This window comes from Nerophis ophidion, linkage group LG15 (genome assembly GCF_033978795.1).
Source record: "Nerophis ophidion isolate RoL-2023_Sa linkage group LG15, RoL_Noph_v1.0, whole genome shotgun sequence".
Taxonomy (NCBI): Eukaryota; Metazoa; Chordata; class Actinopteri; order Syngnathiformes; family Syngnathidae; genus Nerophis; species Nerophis ophidion.
Window position 1 is genome coordinate 47,298,300 of NC_084625.1, and position 22,777 is coordinate 47,321,076.

At 41.4% G+C, this 22,777-nt stretch overlaps 1 protein-coding gene across 1 annotated transcript in view; it reads left to right on the top strand.

Annotated features, from left to right (window-relative positions):
• Positions 1–22,777, top strand: part of LOC133569735 (matrix metalloproteinase-16-like) — a 227,574-nt gene that overhangs the window by 56,205 nt on the left and 148,592 nt on the right. Inside the window, 2 exon segments of the mRNA XM_061922287.1 lie at positions 100–248; positions 15,713–15,835. Coding sequence (XP_061778271.1) covers positions 100–248; positions 15,713–15,835 — 272 coding nt within the window.

The following is a 22,777-nucleotide window of genomic DNA, read 5'->3' on the forward strand; positions in this document are numbered from 1 at the left end:
ATTGATTGATAATGCGATTGAATGTGTCCATGTGCACATCGCTACCAATGCGTCCTGTCTTTTGTCGCTCTCTCTGACATGTGTCTCTTTTGTTTACAGGCATGGCTCCAAAGGTATGGCTACCTCCCCCCTGCAGACCCCAGAATGTCATTGCTGCGTTCGTCCCGAGTCATGCAGTCTGCTATCGCTGCCATGCAGCGCCGCTACGGCCTCAATGTCACAGGGACTCTGGACAGCACCATCATAGAGTGAGTCCAACATGTAAATCACACACTTGGATGAGTTGCATGCATGCATCTCTACAAAAATAGCAGAAAAAGAAAATCATGCATTTTATGTGTATTTCCGGAATGCTACGGAATGCTAAATGACGTTTTTGCCAATTAGCTGGCTGACATACCAAAACGTCAGAAGGCATGTTTTTATTAGGGCCCAAGGACCTATTGTTTTTCGTGCGTTTTATTCTTTCTTTATTATTATTCCGCACATTCGCACCCTAATTTGACCCCCTTAACATGCTTCAAAACTCACCAAATTTGACACACACATCGGTCTGGCAAACCTTCCCAACTTATTAAACAACCAAACCCCAAAAATCAAATTTGCTCTCTAGCGCCCCCTAGGAAAAAAAAACAACAGATTGCTTGTAACTTCCGTTAGGAATGTCGTAGAGACATGAAACAAAAACCTATGTAGGACTGACTTAGTCACCTTTTTTTCAAAAGTTATCTCTTCTGAGCGCGTTTGTCGTTTCGGCTTCAAACTCGCACAGGAGAGAGTTTGGACCCTTCTGATTAAAAGTATAGATCAAAGTTTTGATAAGTTCTCAGGTTTTGATTTTACGCACCTTCAAAAAAACCCTGCGCTAATTTTCCCTAAAAAATGATGTTTTTGCCTCTTTGTGCTGTAATTTGACCCACTTAAAATGCTTCAAAGTGCAAGTTAAAGCTCTGTTATGCAGACCGAAAGCCATTTATCAACAACATCCAGAATCGCCGATCTGTAATTTCACCCCCTTAACATGCGTCAAAACTCACCAAATTTTACACACATATCAGGACTGGCAAAAACTGCCATCTAATAAAAAAACAAACCCCAAAAATCAAAATTGCGCTTAGCGCCCCCTAGGAAAAAAAACAGACAACACTGCATGTAACTTCTGTTAGAACTGTCGTAGAGACATGGAATAAAAAACTTCTATGTAGGTCTGACTAAGATCGGGACTCGGGACACGGCGGCAACAGCCAAAGGCGGACCCGACCAACGCTGCTTGCAGCTTTAATTCTTTCTTTATTATTATTCCGCACATTCGCACCCTAATTTGACCCCCTTAACATGCTTCAAAACTCACCAAATTTGACACACACATCGGTCTGGCAAACCTTCCCAACTTATTAAACAACCAAACCCCAAAAATCAAAATTGCTCTCTAGCACCCCCTAGGAAAAAAAAACAACAGATTGCTTGTAACTTCCGTTAGGAATGTCGTAGAGACATGAAACAAAAACCTATGTAGGACTGACTTAGTCACCTTTTTTTCAAAAGTTATCTCTTCTGAGCGCGTTTGTCGTTTCGGCTTCAAACTCGCACAGGAGAGAGTTTGGACCCTTCTGATTAAAAGTATAGATCAAAGTTTTGATAAGTTCTCAGGTTTTGATTTTACGCACCTTCAAAAAAACCCTGCGCTAATTTTCCCTAAAAAATGATGTTTTTGCCTCTTTGTGCTGTAATTTGACCCACTTAAAATGCTTCAAAGTGCAAGTTAAAGCTCTGTTATGCAGACCGAAAGCCATTTATCAACAACATCCAGAATCGCCGATCTGTAATTTCACCCCCTTAACATGCTTCAAAACTCACCAAATTTTACACACATATCAGGACTGGCAAAAACTGCCATCTAATAAAAAAACAAACCCCAAAAATCAAAATTGCGCTTAGCGCCCCCTAGGAAAAAAAACAGACAACACTGCATGTAACTTCTGTTAGAAATGTCGTAGAGACATGGAATAAAAAACTTCTATGTAGGTCTGACTAAGATCGGGACTCGGGACACGGCGGCAACAGCCAAAGGCGGACCCGACCAACGCTGCTTGCAGCTTTAATTCTTTCTTTATTATTATTCCGCACATTCGCACCCTAATTTGACCCCCTTAACATGCTTCAAAACTCACCAAATTTGACACACACATCGGTCTGGCAAACCTTCCCAACTTATTAAACAACCAAACCCCAAAAATCAAAATTGCTCTCTAGCACCCCCTAGGAAAAAAAACAACAGATTGCTTGTAACTTCCGTTAGGAATGTCGTAGAGACATGAAACAAAAACCTCTATGTAGGGCTGACTTAGTCACCTTTTTTTCAAAAGTTATCTCCTCTGAGCGCGTTTGTCGTTTCGGCTTCAAACTCGCACAGGAGAGAGTTTGGACCCTTCTGATTAAAAGTATAGATCAAAGTTTTGATAAGTTCTCAGGTTTTGATTTTACGCACCTTCAAAAAAAACCTGCGCTAATTTTCCCTAAAAAATGACGTTTTTGCCTCTTTGAGCTGTAATTTGACCCACTTAAAATGCTTCAAAGTGCAAGTTAAAGCTCTGTTATGCAGACCGAAAGCCATTTATCAACAACATCCAGAATCGCCGATCTGTAATTTCACCCCCTTAACATGCGTCAAAACTCACCAAATTTTACACACATATCAGGACTGGCAAAAACTGCCATCTCATAAAAAACCAAACCCCAAAAATCAAAATTGCGCTTAGCGCCCCCTAGGAAAAAAAACAGACAAAACTGCATGTAACTTCTTTTAGAAATGTCGTAGAGACATGGAATAAAAAACTTTTATGTAGGTCTGACTAAGATCGGGACTCGGGACACGGCGGCAACAGCCAAAGGCGGACCCGACCAACGCTGCTTGCAGCTTCAATTCTTTCTTTATTATTATTCCGCACATTCGCACCCTAATTTGACCCCCTTAACATGCTTCAAAACTCACCAAATTTGACACACACATCGGTCTGGCAAACCTTCCCAACTTATTAAACAACCAAACCCCAAAAATCAAAATTGCTCTCTAGCACCCCCTAGGAAAAAAAACAACAGATTGCTTGTAACTTCCGTTAGGAATGTCGTAGAGACATGAAACTAAAACCTCTATGTAGGGCTGACTTAGTCACCTTTTTTCAAAAGTTATCTCCTCTGAGCGCGTTTGTCGTTTCGGCTTCAAACTCGCACAGGAGAGAGTTTGGACCCTTCTGATTAAAAGTATAGATCAAAGTTTTGATAAGTTCTCAGGTTTTGATTTTACGCACCTTCAAAAAACCCCTGCGCTAATTTTCCCTAAAAAATGACGTTTTTGCCTCTTTGAGCTGTAATTTGACCCACTTAAAATGCTTCAAAGTGCAAGTTAAAGCTCTGTTATGCAGACCGAAAGCCATTTATCAACAACATCCAGAATCGCCGATCTGTAATTTCACCCCCTTAACATGCTTCAAAACTCACCAAATTTTACACACATATCAGGACTGGCAAAAACTGCCATCTAATAAAAAACCAAACCCCAAAAATCAAAATTGCGCTTAGCGCCCCCTAGGAAAAAAAACAGACAAAACTGCATGTAACTTCTGTTAGAAATGTCGTAGAGACATGGAATAAAAAACTTCTATGTAGGTCTGACTAAGATCGGGACTCGGGACACGGCGGCAACAGCCAAAGGCGGACCCGACCAACGCTGCTTGCAGCTTTAATTCTTTCTTTATTATTATTCCGCACCTTCGCACCCTAATTTGACCCCCTTAACATGCTTCAAAACTCACCAAATTCGACACACACATCGGTCTGGCAAACCTTCCCAACTTATTAAACAACCAAACCCCAAAAATCAAATTTGCTCTCTAGCGCCCCCTAGAAAAAACAACAACAGACTGCTTGTAACTTCCGTTAGGAATGTCGTAGAGACATGAAACAAAAACCTCTATGTAGGACTGACTTAGTCACCTTTTTTCAAAAGTTATCTCCTCTGAGCGCGTTTGTCGTTTCGGCTTCAAACTCGCACAGGAGAGAGTTTGGACCCTTCTGATTAAAAGTATAGATCAAAGTTTTGATAAGTTCTCAGGTTTTGATTTTACGCACCTTCAAAAAACCCCTGCGCTAATTTTCCCTAAAAAATGACGTTTTTGCCTCTTTGAGCTGTAATTTGACCCACTTAAAATGCTTCAAAGTGCAAGTTAAAGCTCTGTTATGCAGACCGAAAGCCATTTATCAACAACATCCAGAATCGCCTATCTGTAATTTCACCCCCTTAACATGCTTCAAAACTCACCAAATTTTAGACACATATCAGGACTGGCAAAAACTGCCATCTAATAAAAAACCAAACCCCAAAAATCAAAATTGCGCTTAGCGCCCCCTAGGAAAAAAAACAGACAAAACTGCATGTAACTTCTGTTAGAAATGTCGTAGAGACATGGAATAAAAAACTTCTATGTAGGTCTGACTAAGATCGGGACTCGGGACACGGCGGCAACAGCCAAAGGCGGACCCGACCAACGCTGCTTGCAGCTTTAATTCTTTCTTTATTATTATTCCGCACATTCGCACCCTAATTTGACCCCCTTAACATGCTTCAAAACTCACCAAATTTGACACACACATCGGTCTGACAAACCTTCCCAACTTATTAAACAACCAAACCCCAAAAATCAAATTTGCTCTCTAGCACCCCCTAGGAAAAAAAACAACAGATTGCTTGTAACTTCCGTTAGGAATGTCGTAGAGACATGAAACAAAAACCTCTATGTAGGGCTGACTTAGTCACCTTTTTTTCAAAAGTTATCTCCTCTGAGCGCGTTTGTCGTTTCGGCTTCAAACTCGCACAGGAGAGAGTTTGGACCCTTCTGATTAAAAGTATAGATCAAAGTTTTGATAAGTTCTCAGGTTTTGATTTTACGCACCTTCAAAAAAAACCCTGCGCTAATTTTCCTAAAAAATGACGTTTTTGCCTCTTTGAGCTGTAATTTGACCCACTTAAAATGCTTCAAAGTGCAAGTTAAAGCTCTGTTATGCAGGCCAAAAGCCATTTATCAACAACATCCAGAATCGCCGATCTGTAATTTCACCCCCTTAATATGCTTCAAAACTCACCAAATTTTACACACATATCAGGACTGACAAAAACTGCCATCTAATAAAAAACCAAACCCCAAAAATCAAAATTGCGCTTAGCGCCCCCTAGGAAAAAAAACAGACAAAACTGCATGTAACTTCTGTTAGAAATGTCGTAGAGACATGGAATAAAAAACTTCTATGTAGGTCTGACTAAGATCGGGACTCGGGACACGGCGGCAACAGCCAAAAGCGGACCCGACCAACGCTGCTTGCAGCTTTAATTCTTTCTTTATTATTATTCCGCACATTCGCACCCTAATTTGACCCCCTTAACTTGCTTCAAAACTCACCAAATTTGACACACACATCGGTCTGGCAAACCTTCCCAACTTATTAAACAACCAAACCCCAAAAATCAAAATTGCTCTCTAGCACCCCCTAGGAAAAAAAGCAACAGATTGCTTGTAACTTCCGTTAGGAATGTCGTAGAGACATGAAACAAAAACCTCTATGTAGGGCTGACTTAGTCACCTTTTTTCAAAAGCTATCTCCTCTGAGCGCGTTTGTCGTTTCGGCTTCAAACTCGCACAGGAGAGAGTTTGGACCCTTCTGATTAAAAGTATAGATCAAAGTTTTGATAAGTTCTCAGGTTTTGATTTTACGCACCTTCAAAAAACCCCTGCGCTAATTTTCCTAAAAAATGACGTTTTTGCCTCTTTGAGCTGTAATTTGACCCACTTAAAATGCTTCAAAGTGCAAGTTAAAGCTCTGTTATGCAGGCCAAAAGCCATTTATCAACAACATCCAGAATCGCCGATCTGTAATTTCACCCCCTTAACATGATTCAAAACTCACCAAATTTTACACACATATCAGGACTGGCAAAAACTGCCATCTAATAAAAAACCAAACCCCAACAATCAAAATTGCGCTTAGCGCCCCCTAGGAAAAAAAACAGACAAAACTGCATGTAACTTCTGTTAGAAATGTCGTAGAGACATGGAATAAAAAACTTCTATGTAGGTCTGACTAAGATCGGGACTCGGGACACGGCGGCAACAGCCAAAGGCGGACCCGACCAACGCTGCTTGCAGCTTCAATTCTTTCTTTATTATTATTCCGCACATTCGCACCCTAATTTGACCCCCTTAACATGCTTCAAAACTCACCAAATTTGACACACACATCGGTCTGGCAAACCTTCCCAACTTATTAAACAACCAAACCCCAAAAATCATAATTGCTCTCTAGCACCCCCTAGGAAAAAAAACAACAGATTGCTTGTAACTTCCGTTAGGAATGTCGTAGAGACATGAAACAAAAACCTCTATGTAGGGCTGACTTAGTCACCTTTTTTCAAAAGTGATCTCCTCTGAGCGCGTTTGTCGTTTCGGCTTCAAACTCGCACAGGAGAGAGTTTGGACCCTTCTGATTAAAAGTATTGATCAAAGTTTTGATAAGTTCTCAGGTTTTGATTTTACGCACCTTCAAAAAACCCCTGCGCTAATTTTCCTAAAAAATGACGTTTTTGCCTCTTTGAGCTGTAATTTGACCCACTTTAAATGCTTCAAAGTGCAAGTTAAAGCTCTGTTATGCAGACCGAAAGCCATTTATCAACAACATCCAGAATCGCCGATCTGTAATTTCACCCCCTTAACATGCTTCAAAACTCACCAAAATTTACACACATATCAGGACTGGCAAAAACTGCCATGTAATAAAAAACCAAACCCCAAAAATCAAAATTGCGCTTTGCGCCCCCTAGGAAAAAAAACAGACAAAACTGCATGTAACTTCTGTTAGAAATGTCGTAGAGACATGGAATAAAAAACTTCTATGTAGGTCTGACTAAGATCAGGACTCGGGACACGGCGGCAACAGCCAAAGGCGGACCCGACCAACGCTGCTTGCAGCTTTAATTCATAATTGTATCTTCTGGGGCAAAAATCAACAGAAATTTTGCAAAAACCCTTCCGAAGCAAAATTTGCCTAAAAAATGCAATTTTTGCCTCTTTGCGCTGTAATTTGACCCCTTTTAAAATGCTTCAAAACTCACCAAACTTGGCACACACATCAGGACTGGCGAAAATTGCAATCTAGTAAAAAAAAAAAAAAAAAAAAAAAAAACACAGAAAAAACTGCTCCTCGGAAGAAAACACAAACAAAACTGCTTGTAACTTCCGGTAAGAATATCGGAGAGACATGAAGTAAAAACTTCTATGTAGGTCTCACTTAGACCTACATTTTTATAATTGACATCCTTCAGCAAAAATCAACAGGAAGTTGGCAATTACCCCTTCAAAACAAAAGTTTTGTAAAAACCCGTCACCTTTCTTCAAACGTTATCTCCTCTGAGCACATTTGTCGTTTCGGCTTCAAACTCGCACAGGAGAGAGTTTGAACCCTTCTGATTAAAAGTATGGAACACAGTTTTGATTACTGCTCCGGTTTTGATTTTATGACCCTTCAAAGATCAACTGCGCTGATGCTGATGCTGCTGCGCTGCTGTTGTCTCAAGATGGCTACTTCCACTGGACAAAAGTATTGGGACCCTTAGAACTACCACTGGATAAAAGTATTGGGACACTTAGGACTGACACTAGGCAAAAGTATTGGGACACTTAGGACTAACAGTAGACAATGACAATGTGAAATGGAATTAAATCTTTTTTGTCCTCAAAACTCTACACACAATACCTTATAATAATAGTAGCTACTGTCCATGCTTCTACCGCTTATCCGGGTTTGGGTCGCGGGGCCAGCAACCAAAGGCGGGCCCGACCAACGCTGCTTGCAGCTTTAATTTTACTTGGACTTAGTAGGATGGCTATTTCAGTCAGTCTCCCAGTTTCTTCAACAGGGTGATATGTCATTTTAATTTGATATAAGAAGTACAATACCACACTCCGAGAGGGACAAGCGGTAAAAAATGGATGGATGGAAGTGCAATACCACCAGTATTAAATTAAAGCACAATGCAACTGAAATAGAATGTTTTTTCTAGAGATTTTGCTAACAATTTTGGTCATTATTTGTGAAAGGGGAACATTATCACCAAACCTATGTAAGCGTCAATATATACCTTGATGTTGCAGAAAAAAGACCATTTATTTTTTCAACCGATTTCCGAACTCTAAATGGGTGAATTTTGGCGAATTAAACGGCTTTCTGTTTATCGGTCTTTTAGCGATGACGTCAGAACGTGACGTCACCGAGGTAACACACCCGCCATTTTCATTTTCACATTACAAACACCGGGTCTCAGCTCTGTTATTTTCCGTTTATTCGACTATTTTTTGGAATTTTGGAGACATCATGCCTTGTCGGTGTGTTGTCAAAGGGTGTAACAACACTAACAGGGAGGGATTCAAGTTGCACCACTGGCAAGAAATCTGCCGCCAGACCCCCATTGAATTTGCCAAAGTGTCTACACATTTGACCGGCGATGCTAAGACAGACATGGCACAGAGATGTATGGATAACCTGCAGATGCATTTGCAACGATTAAGTCAACGAAATCACAAAGGTGAGTTTAGTTGATGTTGTTGACTTATGTGCTAATCAGACATATTTGGTCACGGCATGACTGTCAGCTGATCGATGCTAACATGCTACGCTAATCGATGCTAACATGCTATTTACGCCAGATGTATGCACATTTGAAACTAGATACCCACATTTAATGCGAAACAAACACTTACCAATCGACGGATTTAAGTTGCTCCAGTGTCACAAGATGCGAAAGTCCTGATCGTTCGGTCCGCACATTTTACCGGCGATGCTAATAAGGCAGCCATGCTATGGGCCACTTCATTAGGTACACCCACGCTATGGCCGAATAGCTTCAATTTCTTCTTCATTTTCGTTTTCGCTATCTGCCTCCATACTCCGACCATCTGTTTCTATACATGCCTAATCCGTTGGATCGCTTAAGCCGCTGAAATCCGAGCTAATGTCGCTATATCTTGCTGTGGTAACCGCCATGTTGTTTGTATTGGCAGCCCTGTATGACGTCACAGGGAAATGGATAGTGGTTTCGAAGATAGCGAAAATAAGGCACTTTAAAGCTTTATTTAGGGATATTCCGGGACCGGTAAAATTTTGAAAAAAAATTCAAAAAATACAACAAGCCACTGGGCACTGATTTTTATTGTTGTTAACCCTTTTGAAATTGTGATAATGTTCCCCTTTAAAGGCCTACTGAAACCCACTACTACCGACCACGCAGTCTGATAGTTTATATATCAATGATGAAATATTAACATTGCAACACATGCCAATAAGGCCTTTTTAGTTTACTAAATTGCAATTTTAAATTTCCCGGGAGTTCCTTGTTGAAAACGTCGCGGAATGATGACGTATACGCGTGACGTCACGGACTGTGAGGAAATATTAGCGCTGCGCACACACACACAGCTAAAAGTCGTCTGCTTTAACGGCATAATTACACAGTATTTTGGACATCTGTGTTGCTGAATCTTTTGCAATTCGTTCATTTAATAACGGAGACTATAAAGAACAATGCTGTTGGTGGAAAGCAGTGGATTCCAGGTGTCTTTAGCACCGAGACCCAGCCGGCGTTTCTTTGTTTGTTGTGAAAGCAGAGCGGTCAAGCAAACATGTTCTCTCTATGTCAACCAGCGTGTTTTTGGATGGGGAAATTGTGATATATATCTTACCGAAGACATCCGTGGCTTATTCGTCGTTCTGCAGCAGCTGTGAGCTTGGCTCTTCGGCTTCTCTCTGAGACACACTGTGTTCAACGCAGCCATCCGACCTCGAAGTTTGTTTTTACAATCTTTAAAATCTCACTAAAACACTATTAAAACAATAAGCAGATAAGGGATCTTCCAGAATTATCCTAGTACATGTGTCTAATTACATCTGAAACGCTCACACTGCCGTCGCCGGGAGCTGTCGCTTTTTTTTTTTTCCCTAGTTCGTCGCTAACAATATCCTCAGACACAAATCTTTCATCCTCGCTCCAATTAATGGGGATATTGTCGCTTTCCCGGTCAGAATAGCTCGCGCTGCTGGCGTCCATGATTGTAATCATTGGGTGGATATGAGGAGTCCGACAATCTGTGACGTTACGCGCACTACTTCCGGGAAAGGCAGGGAGTTTTTTAAGAGGGACCAATAGTTGCAAACTTTATCCTCGATTTTCTTTACTAAATACTTTCAGCAAAAATATAGCAATATCGCGAAATGATCAAGTATGACACATAGAATGGACCTGCTATCCCCGTTTAAATAAGAAAATCTCATTTCAGTAGGCCTTTAAAAATGACTAGCATCAAATTTAGCATCTATTTCTGGTGTTATTGTAGATCGGGGCTATTCAAGTACATCATGAAAAGCGCCACAGTTTCAAGAGCCAAAGGGCTCAGGGGCCGTACATCGAAATGTGGACGTTTCCGTCCTTTAAAACTGTGTTTACTTATTTCTAAGTAAACACATCAGCTTTTTCACTGTACTACCAATCAATTCATCATTCTGCCCTTGCTATTCAATCCTGCGTGCGCAGCTGGACAGGTAGTTAACAGAAGCACCAGAATTTTTGTTGAGGATTGATGTTCCTTGTTTTGAATTATTTTCCTTTCTCAGATTAATTTTTTCACACTTTTTCCTTCATTTAAGTTTGTTTGACTAAAAATCTACGTAAAATAAACATTACTTAAGTATAAAGTCCATTGTGTATTTTAGAGAACAAGAAATAAAAAGGTGTAGTGTTAATACTTCTGATTTTTATGCAGAAGCAAAACAACATCCACATTGCACACAAACAAAATAGCACTGATGTTACAGTCACTTTTTTCTAAATCTCAGGATTATATAAATTGGGATTTTTTCCAAGTGTCACAAAATCGGGATTTTTTCTGTCACTTATTTGGGGTGCCAGCAGTTGGTGGGGAAAAAAGTCGCAATTTTTTCTAAAATCAAAAAATCTGGATCTTTTTTCACAGTGTCAATAAGTCTGGATTTTTTCAAAGTGTCAAAAAGTCCGGATTTTTTTTCTAAGCGTCAAAAAGTTGGTATTTTTTCTCAGTGTCGAAAAATTGGGATTTTTTTCCCAACTGTCACAAAGACTGTATTTTTTTAAGTGTCAAAAAGTCTAGATTTTTTTCTGGCACTTATTTGGGGTACCAGCAGTTGAAGGAGAAAAAAGTCGAGATTTTTTCCAAGTGTCAAAAAGTCAGGATTTTTTTCAAAGTGTCACAAAGTCGGGATTTTTTCTAAGTGTCACCATGTCGGAATTTTTTTTTCAAAGTGTCACAAAGACGGGATTGTTTCCAAGTGTCACAAAGTCGAGATTTTTTCCAAGTGTCATAAAGTTGGGATTTTTTTCTGGCACTTATTTGGGGTACCAGCATTTTAAGGAGAAAACAGTATAGATTTTTTCCAAGTGTCAAAAAATCGGGATTTTTTTCAGAGTCGGATTTTTTTGTAAATGTCAAAAAGTCAGGATTTTTTTTCAAGTGTCAAAAAGTCAGGATTTTTTCTGTCACTTATTTGGGTACCAGCAGTTGAAGGACAAAAAAGTCGGGATTTTTTTCCAAGTGTCACAAAGTCGGGATTTTTTCCAAGTGTTACAAAACCGGGATTTTTTGTAAGTGTCAAGAAGTCGGGATTTTTTATACGTGACAAGAAGTCCTGATTTTTTTATAAGTGTCAAAAAGTTGGGATTTTTTTCTGTCACTTATTTAGGGTACCAGCAGTTGTAAGGGAAAAAGTTGGTCTTTTTTCCAAGTGTCAAAAAGTCGGGATTTTTCTGTCACTTATTTAGGGTACCAACAATTGGAGGGAAAAAAGTTGGGCTTTTTTCTAAGTGTCACAAAGTCGGGATTTTTTTTTAAGTGTCAAAAAGTGTGGATTTTTTCTAAGTGTCAAAAAGTGTGGATTTTTTTCTGTCACTTATTTAGGGTACCAGCAGTTGTAGGTTAAAAAGTTGGGCTTTTTCCAAGTGTCAAAAAGTCAGATGTTTTTCTGAATATCAAGTCCGGATTTTTTCTGAGTGTCAAAAAGTCTGAATATTTTCCAAGTCTCAAAAAGTCAGAATTTTTCCCAAGTGTCAAAAAGTCTGGATTTTTTTAAGTGTCAAAATATCTGGATTTTTTTGTAAGTGTCACAAACTCTTGAGTTTTTTCCAAGTGTCACAAAGTCTGGATTTTTTTTTAAGTGTCAAAAAATCGGGATATTTTTCTGTCACTTATTCAGGGTACCAGCAGTTGTAGGGGAAAATGTTGGGCTTTTTTGTAAGTGACAAAAAGTCTGGATTTTTTCTGTGTCAAAAAGTCAGAATTTTTTCTAAGTGTCACAAAGTCAGGATTTTTTCCAAGTGTCAAAAAATCGGGATTATAAGATTTAAGACATGGCTAGCTAGTTAGCGGCTAACGTCCATACGCAGTCGGCAGTGTTTTTAGCTACTTCTAAATCACTAATCATAGCCTCCATGTCGACAAATAAAGTACGTTTCTTACAAGTGTCATCCCTGAACGACGAGGAATAGCTAACCATGCTTCACTACTCACCGTAGCTCACCCGTATCACAATGTAAACAAACGCCACGGGGTGGATCTACACCTGATATCCACTGTAATGATACCAAGTACATGAGTGTATTTTGTCAATACTACTATGATCACATCAATATTTTTTTTCGTTTTTTCAACATTTATATTTATAAATTCAGGAAATACGTCTCTGGATACATGAGGACTTAAATTATGACCAATGTATGATCCTGTGACTACTTGGTATCGGATTTGTGTCTCATCCAAAAAAAATGTAAAGCATCCAAACAGCAAAATAATAAGTGTTTATTGCATTTTAACAGAAGTGTAGATAGAACCTGTTAAACGAGAAAGTAAGCAGATATTGACAAGTAGATTAATTATTCATTTTCTGCCATTTGTCCATCATTTTGACTAAACAATAGGTCGATAAATGACACAATATGTTACTGCTAACGTCAGCAGACTAAATTAGGAGCCTTTGTTTGCTTACTTACCAATAAAAGAAAAGTTGTCTCGTAATTTCACTAGTTTATTTAAGGACAACATTGCAATAAGAAACATGTGTTCAATGTACCGTACATTTTTTTGTTAAAATAAAGCCCAATCATGCCATTTTTTTGTGGAAAAGTATCAAAATATTAGTATCAAAACAACCCTATTTCTACGTCTGTCTGTGTGCGTGAGTTTGTGGTTCATAAATCGAAAAGTTGAGGTTGGACTGTAGGGCTTTACTTGTACAATATTCTGCTAAAAAAACCTTCCAGGATAGCACTGGTAGTCAGACATTCAGATTTAAATAAACTTGAAAACTCCAAGTAACAACATGAGGAAGTATTCTCCTCAAAGTCAAGTAGTCTATCGACGTGTAGACATTGATCCTCGACACTTTCCAAGATAGCTTTTTACCTGCTGGTAACCCACACAGTCTTCAGTGACATTTGTCCCCACCGACACTGAAATGCCAGCCGTGCCACAAATGGCAATGAACTGTAACGTGGGAACGCGTTACGGCCGAGGGAGCGCCATCCAGCCAACGGACTGAAACGGGGGGGGGAAAATGTGATAAGCTAACGGTGTGCCTGTTTTTTCTATTTTTTCCAACGCTTCTCTGGACGCAGCACTAACACAGTAAGGTGAGGTGCCCTTTTGCTGTCATCTTTGTATCCATCTGAAGAATGCATACATGTGTAGTGTGGAAATAATGATATGCATGTCATGTTTGTGTTTTTCTGCTGGTTGTCTATTTTACATCGTCCTGTGAACAGGCATCATGAATATTTGAAATGAGCAAAGCAAGACTCGGTTGCTATGGGAAGTTAATCTCCAGTACATGCACGCCTCTGCGGGGCGTTATTTGTGGAAGTATAATTGTGGCAAAACTATTTTGCAAATGCCTATCTCAATCTGTGAGTATGGTATCGCAGACTCCGTGTTCTAACAATCAGTGCATCGGTTTTGTGATTGCTGTATCTGTTTTGCGACACCTGATCCAAACGGTGTACAATAATGATGGTCGATACCAGACTAATACGCTTTAGTTGAAAGGTTATAATTAAATCGTTATGTCACAACTGTAGTGCAACAATATGAAAATAAATGTATGAAGATTCATTATTAACAAAGTTTATGGTTTCTAAAACCTTTCATTTATTTGTGAACAGGATATAAAGTCACATCAACCCATATTAGTTCTTAAATCTGGACTAGATTATACCACAGATTTGGAAGATTAAAAACCCGATTTGTGAAACCTTTGGTGTATATTTCAAATCCAAAAAATCTATTGACATTCAACTTGCGATTCTTATCTACCCCGATACTAAGTTTATGCAAAAGAGTCAAAATTACGTAAAAAAAATATAAAAATACCGTATTTTTCGGACCATAAGCCTTTCTTTTTCTAAAAATCGCCGTGCCTATTGTACGGAATAATTCTGGTTGTAGATACCAACCTCGAAGCTATTTTATTTGCTACATAGTGTAATGATAAGTGTGACCAGTAGATGGAAGTCACACATAAGAGATACGTGTAGACTGCAGGATGACGCTATCAAACAACAGCATCACTTTAAATGTCCATTGAGAATATAGAACATTACACACGGTGCTCAAAAAATCTGCCAAAATGTTTTAGTACGATTTTGGTAATCTATGAAGCCGCACTGCTTGATGGATTGTCAACATACGAATACTATTATGGTATGTGTAATGGCATCCATTAGCAGACATATTATCTGCTGTTTTGTTTTTCAATATTATGCAAAACCAACTTTTCTTACCTTATGGTATCTACTGATATGTATTTGCGATATGCATAAGTCCTGAAAATTTGCGCTTGTCCGCCATTATAGTCAGTGCCGACACCGTAGTCAACAAGTGTCTTCTTGTGGTGGGACATTCATCCTACGCTTTTGCCATTTCTTATATAAAGTTCTTACTAGAGATGTCCAATAATATCGGACTGCCGTTATTATCGGCCATAAAATGCTTTAAAATGTAATATCGGAAAGTATTGGTATCTGTTTCAAAAAGTAAAATTCATGACTTTTTTTTAACGCCACTGTGCAGAGTGTTACACGGACGTAGGGAGAAGTACAGGGCAGTTGCGGTGTCCCGGTCATACTTGCCAACAATTTCCCGGGAGACTACCGAATTTCAGTGCCCCTCCCAAAAATCTCCCAGGGCAACCATTCTCCCGATTTTCCACGCAGACAACAATATTGGGGACATGCCTTAAAGGCACTGCATTTGCCTGCCGGCCCAATCATATAATATCTACGGCTTTTCACACACACAAGTGAATGCTTTGCATACTTTGTCAACAGCCATACAGGTCACACTGAGGGTGGCCGTATAAACAACTAACACTGTTACAAATACGCGCCACACTGTGAACCCACACTAATGACAAACACATTTTGGGAGAACATCTGCACCGTAACACAACATAAACACAACAGAACAAATACCCAGAACCCCTTGCAGCACTAAACAAAACGCCCATCCCGGTAGTTTCCTACTGTGCTGCTTTGAGCTTCCAGTCGACCCGAGCGAGCGTCATCAGTGTCAACATGATTTACTCTTTCCCGCAGGTGGATGAAGAAGCCCAGATGTGGCGTTCCTGACCAGATGGCAGGTGTTACAAAATTCAGCGTCAGGAAACGTCGATACGCCCTCACGGGACAAAAGTGGCAACACAAACATATCACTTACAGGTGAGTGCCTCTGAAAAGCTTGCTGGTAAAAAAAAAAAAAAAACAACAAAAACAAACCCAGAACCGAGTCAATGGTAATTCTGCTCCTTAAATTTGTTTTGCGGTTTCTTTTTTCCACATCCCACCCACGTAGAGAAGGTAGAAAACATGAGGGGTCATTGAAAGTTCAACGTTGCTGTGAGCCGAGGTTGAGTTCGAGGTTGCTCGACCACGTTTTGGGAAATCTCTCCTGTCGATACCGCGGCTTACCCCTCGGCTTTGTGTTTTACGGGGCGATCCTTAAGAAGGGTACCATGAAACGAGACACGCAGCGGTTTTTGCGTCTGTTTATCACCGATCCCAGAAGTGCTCCGGCTCTTGCTTTTTTTGCATTGCTCGTCTGAAGTTATTACACGAGGGATTTGAGTCGGTGATCACAAGACCTTGGTTTTATTACTCTTGCCTCTGATGTGGGAGCTGTCTAAGGGTCAGTGAAGGGTGCGAGGGGTACCGGATGTGGAAATGAGGACGATGAACAGAGGCAGAAAAACCGAGAGGAGGATGAGGAGGAACCACCCGGTGGAAAGCTGGGGACAGATTGTGGCTATGTGATAGAATTGTGTTATCAATATCTTGTGTGACATCATGCACAAAAGTGCACTTTATTTGTTTTTTAACTATTGTAGTGAAGTGAATTATATTTATATAGCGCTTTTCTCTAGTGACTCAAAGCACTTTACATAGTGAAACCCAATATCTAAGTTACATTTAAACCAGTGTGGGTGGCACTGGGAGCAGGTGGGTAAAGTGTCTTGCCCAAGGACACAACGGCAGTGGCTAGGATGGCGGAAGCGGGAATCGAACCTGCAACCCTCAAGTTTTTATATTTTATATTTGTTAATAGTAAAGTATCCATCCATCCATTTTCTACCGCTTATTCCCTTTCGGGGTCGCGGGGGGCGCTGGCGCCTATCTCAGCTACAATCGGGCGGAAGGCGGGGTACACCCTGGACAAGTCGCCACCTCATCGCAGGGCCAACACAGATAGACAGACAACATTCACACACTAGGGCCAATTTAGTGTTGCCAATCAACCTATCCCCAGGTGCATGTCTTTGGAAGTGGGAGGAAGCCGGAGTACCCGGAGGGAACCCACGCATTCACGGGGAGAACATGCAAACTCCACACAGAAAGATCCCGAGCCTGGATTTGAACCCAGGACTGCAGGACCTTCGTATTGTGAGGCAGACGCACTAACCCCTCTGCCACCGTGAAGCCCATAGTAAAGTATGAATAGCATTTTTTAAATGAATTTATTTGTCACCGTTGTGACATCGTGCCATTGACAGCAATTACCGCTGACATACACAACAGGGCCAACTCCAACAAATTGACGAGAAGGTCATGGTGTAATAGAGATTTTACGTGTTATCTTTCATTAGCTAAAGTGGGTTTAACATTCTGCTCCGTCGATAGGACTGACATGTCGATCAATAAAAGCCAGCGAAAAATAAAACGACTGAATCGTGAATGCCCTTCCAGAAATATCAGTTTGTTTCCTTTCAGCCTTTGGTCACGTCAAGTCTTGGCCCTTCCTGAAAATATCCTTCAAACTGGTTGAATAACCGTCACAAAACAGAGCTGCCATTTGGAAAGGCGTAATTAATGCACGGGGCACCCAGTGTGCACTTGTTTCCACGTAGCCGCATACAGTACGAGCGCTTCGGAGGCCCTAATTAGCTTTGGCATCCCTACTGTTTTTCCCTGCATGCACGCACTATTGTAGCGCCCGAGTCACATCCAGAGTAATTATCACCTCGCAACGTGGCGTTGAATATTTGATACGGCCTCAGAGAAGGTTGGGATTCTTTCATTCCTCAATTTGCGGCTGCTCCCTGCACTTTAATCATTTTTTTGCCCTTGAGCCAGGATGCCATATTGTTCTGAAATCAGCCAAGTCAACTTAATTGACAGAAATTGTTGGTCTTAAAAACATCCAAAAAGGTTTCATATATATATATATATATATATATATATATATATATATATATACAAAACCCGTTTCCATATGAGTTGGGAAATTGTGTAAATATAAACGGAATACATCCATCCATTCATCCATCTTCTTCCGCTTATCCGAGGTCGGGTCGCGGGGGCAACAGCCTAAGCAGGGAAGCCCAGACTTCCCTCTCCCCAGCCACTTCGTCTAGCTCAATGGTTCCCAAACTTTTGCAGGCTGGCGCCCCCTTGGCTCCCCAGTGAATTCCTAGCGCCCCCCCCACAGACACATTTGGAAACAAACACCTCTTTCTTGATATTTGGTATGCTGCAATTTGAAAAGAGAAAGGTTAAACACAAATGTGTATTTCACAAACAAAACCCAATTTAGTAAACCAATTTATTTTTTAGCAGTTTTAACTGTTTCAGCAACATAGAATGGTAAATAAACATTCCACCAGTAACCTTCATTGTCTCACACTTAATATTAATGGGATGGATGTGCTTGGTGCAGGGACATAAGCTTCTCAACATCAGGCTGGAACTCACTAAGAAGAAGTCGTAGATCCCCGCGGTCAGTAATTTTCAGTCGGTTTCTTTGCTTGGAAAGAAGCAAGGCGACTGCACTGAAGCCCCGTTCTACTAAATATGATTTTGGCGTGTGGTAACCGGACCCTGATGCGTCGTCCACTGACTCGTCCTGCTGCACGTGTTGTGTACAAATCGTCAAACAAACGTTCGAACTTCTGACTTCGACTTCGGACTGCCGCCCCCCTACCGTCCCCTTCTTCCTCACCGCCCCCCCAGATCTTTCCACCACCCCCAGGGGGGCGGTACCGCCCACTTTGGGAACCACTGGTCTAGCTCTTCCCGGGGGATCCTGAGGCGTTCCCAGACCAGCCGGGAGACATAGTCTTCCCAACGTGTCCTGGGTCTTCCCCGTGGCCTCCTACCGGTTGGACGTGCCCTAAACACCTCCCTCGGGAGGCGTTCAGGTGGCATCCTGACCAGATGTCTGAACCACCTCATCTGGCTCCTCTCGATGTGGAGGAGCAGCGGCTTTACTTTGAGTTCCTCCCGGATGGCAGAGCTTCTCACCCTATCTCTAAGGGAGAGCCCCGCCACACAGCGGAGGAAACTCATTTCGGCTGCTTGTACCCGTGATCTTATCCTTTCGGTCATGACCCAAAGTTCATGACCATAGGTGAGGATGGGAACGTAGATCGACCGGTAAATTGAGAGCTTTGCCTTCCGGCTCAGCTCCTTCTTCACCACAACAGATCGGTACAACGTCCGCATTACTGAAGACACCGCACCGATCCGCCTGTCGATCTCACGATCCACTCTTCCCTCACTCGTGAACAAGACTCCTAGGTACTTGAACTCCTCCACTTGGGGCAGGGTCTCCTCCCCAACCCGGAGATGGCACTCCACCCTTTTCCGGGAGAGAACCATGGACTCGGACTTGGAGGTGCTGATTCTCATTCCGGTCGCTTCACACTCGGCTGCGAACCGATCCAGTGAGAGCTGAAGATCCCGGCCAGATGAAGCCAACAGGACCACATCATCTGCAAAAAGCAGAGACCTAATCCCGCGGCCACCAAACCGGAACCCCTCAACGCCTTGACTGCGCCTAGAAATTCTGTCCATAAAAGTTATGAACAGAATCGGTGACAAAGGACAGCCTTGGCGGAGTCCAACCCTCACTGGAAACGTGTCCGACTTACTGCCGACAATGCGGACCAAGCTCTGACACTGATCATACAGGGAGCGGACCGCCACTTTAAGACAGTCCAATACCCCATACTCTCTGAGCACTCCCCACAGGACTTCCCGAGGGACACGGTCGAATGCCTTCTCCAAGTCCACAAAGCACATGTAGACTGGTTGGGCAAACTCCCATGCACCCTCAAGAACCCTGCCGAGAGTATAGAGCTGGTCCACAGTTCCACGACCAGGACGAAAACCACACTGTTCCTCCTGAATCCGAGGTTCGACTATGCGGCGTAGCCTCCTCTCCAGTACACCTGAATAAACCTTACCGGGAAGGCTGAGGAGTGTGATCCCACGATAGTTGGAACACACCCTCCGGTCCCCCTTCTTAAAGGAAATAAACGGAATACAATGATTTGCAAATCCTTTTCAACCCATATTCAGTTGAATATGCTACAAAGACAACATATTTCATGTTCAAACTGATAAACATTTTTTTGTTGTTGCAAATAATCATTAACTTTAGAATTTGATGCCAGCAGCACGTGACAATGAAGTTGGGAAAGGTGGCAATAAATACTGATAAAGGAATGCTCATCAAACGCTTATTTGGAACATCCCACAGGTGTGCAGGCTAATTGGGAACAGGTGGGTGCCATGATTGGGTATAAAAACAGCTTCCCAAAAAATGCTCAGTCTTTCACAAGAAAGGATGGGGCGAGGTACACCCCTTTGTCCACAACTGCGTGAGCAAATAGAAACAGTTTAAAGGGGAACATTATCACAATTTCAAAAGGGTTAAAAACAATAAAAATCAGTTCCCAGTGGCTTGTTGTATTTTTTGAATTTTTTTTTCAAAATTTTACCGGTCCCGGAATATCCCTAAATAAAGCTTTAAAGTGCCTTATTTTCGCTGTCTGCGAAGACACTGGCCATTTCCTTGTGATGTCATCCAGTGCTGCCAATGTAAACAAACAATGGGAATACCACAGCAAGATATAGCGACATTAGCTCGGATTCAAACTCGGATTTCAGCGACTTAAGCGATTCAACAGATTACGCATGTATTGAAACGGATGGTTGGAGTATGAAAGTATTGAAGAAGAAACTGAAGCTATTGAGCGAATAGCTATTGACGCTATTCATAGCCATAGCATGGCCGAATAGCTGCGTTAGCATCGCCGGTAAAATGTGCGGACCAAATGATCAGGACTTTCGCATCTTTTGATACTGGAGCAACTTAAATCCGTCGATTGGTAAGTGTTTATTTCGCATTAAATGTGGGTGGAAGGAAACGTAATATAGTTGCAAATGCATCTACAGGTTATCCATACATCTCTGTGCCATGTCTGCTTTAGCACCGCCGGTAAATAGCATGTTAGCATCGATTAGCGTAGCATGTTAGCATCGATTAGCTGGCAGTGAACATCAACAAAACTCACCTTTGTGATTTCGTTGACTATCGTTGCAAAAGCATTTGCAGGTTATCCATACTACTCTGTGCCATGTCTGTCTTAGCATTGCCGGTAAAATGTGGAGACACTCTGGCACATTCAATGGGGGTCTGGCGGCAGACACTTTCGCATCTTCGGGCCAGTGGTGCAACTTGAATCCCTCCCTGTTAGTGTTGTTACACCCTCCGACAACACACCGACGAGGCATGATGTCCCCAAAGGTTCCAAAAAATAGTCAAAAAAACGGAAAATAACAGAGCTGAGACCTGGTGTTTGTAATGTGTTGAAAATGAAAATGGCGGGCGTGTTACCTCGTCGACGTCACATTCTGACGTCATCGCCTCCAGCGCGATAAACAGAAAGGCGTTTAATTCGCCAAAATTCACCCATTTAGAGTTTGGAAATCGGTTAAAAAAATAGATGGTCTTTTTTCTGCACCATCAAGGTATATATTGACGCTTACATAGGTCTGGTGATAATGTTCCCCTTTAACAACAACGTTTCTCAAAGTGCAATTGCAAGAAATTTAGGGATTTCAACATCTACGCTCCATAATATCATCAAAACGTTCAGAGAATCTGGAGAAATCACTCCACGTAAGCGGCATGGCCGGAAACCAACATTGAATGACCATGACTTTCGATCCCTCAGACTGCACTGTATCAAAAACCGACATCAATCTCTAAAAGGATATCACCACATGGGCTCAGGAACACTTCAGAAAACCCCTGTCACTAAATACAGTTTGTCGCTACATCTGTAAGTGCAAGTTAAAGCTCTACTATGCAAAGCGAAAGCCATTTATCAACAACATCCAGAAACACCCCTGGCTTCTCTGGGATAGAGATAATCTAATATGATGTAACACAATTTCTCAACTCACATGGAAACGGGGTTTGTACGTGTACACCATATTTTTCGGACTCAAAACTCGACAGTGCGCCTTATGACCCGGTGCGCCTTATGCAGACCTGGGCAAAGTAATGCCCAGGGACCACACGCGGCCCGTTGAGTTTTTTAATCCGGCCCGCCTGACATTCCCAAATCATTTTTTTTAAGATCTTTACGATGCAAAGTGTAGCTGCCATTATGATGTGCAGTGATGTTTTTTAATGATCGTAAGTCTTCAACGGTACAAAGTATTTTAATGCTTGGAATTTGTGCTTACGGATGATATACTAGTTACCATGGTAATGTAATTAGTCGCTATGGTCATGTAATTAGTTACTATGGTAATCTACATCACAGCAGCTCAGACGAGGCACCAAGCAGTGTTTCCTCAGACGCGGAAGGAGATTTTCACTACAACGTTCGAAAGCTGAGTGATGTGTACAATAGAAAATAATACAAGACAAAGTACTTTATTAATCCCTGGGAGAAATCCAGCAAATATCAGATTTTAGGAATCATTTTTGGTGATTTGACCCCCCAATTCCAGCCATTAGTAATGGCTCCCATTTTTAAAGTCTTTGGTATGACTCGGCCTGGGTTTGAACTATATTTAATGTACCCTCAGATTTTTTTGACAAAACAAAGCCAATAATGCCATTTTTTTTTGGCTCGCTTTATTTGGAAAAGTATCAAAGTATCGAACTCCACAGGCAATATTGGTATCGAGAGAATTCTAATACAAACAGTCCCATTAAAGGCCTACTGAAATGAGATGTTCTTATTCAAACGGGGATAGCAGGTCCATTCTGTGTCATACTTGATCATTTCGCGATATTGCTATGTTTTTGCTGAAAGGATTTAGTAGAGAACATCGACGATAAAGTTCCCAACTTTTTGTCGCTAATAA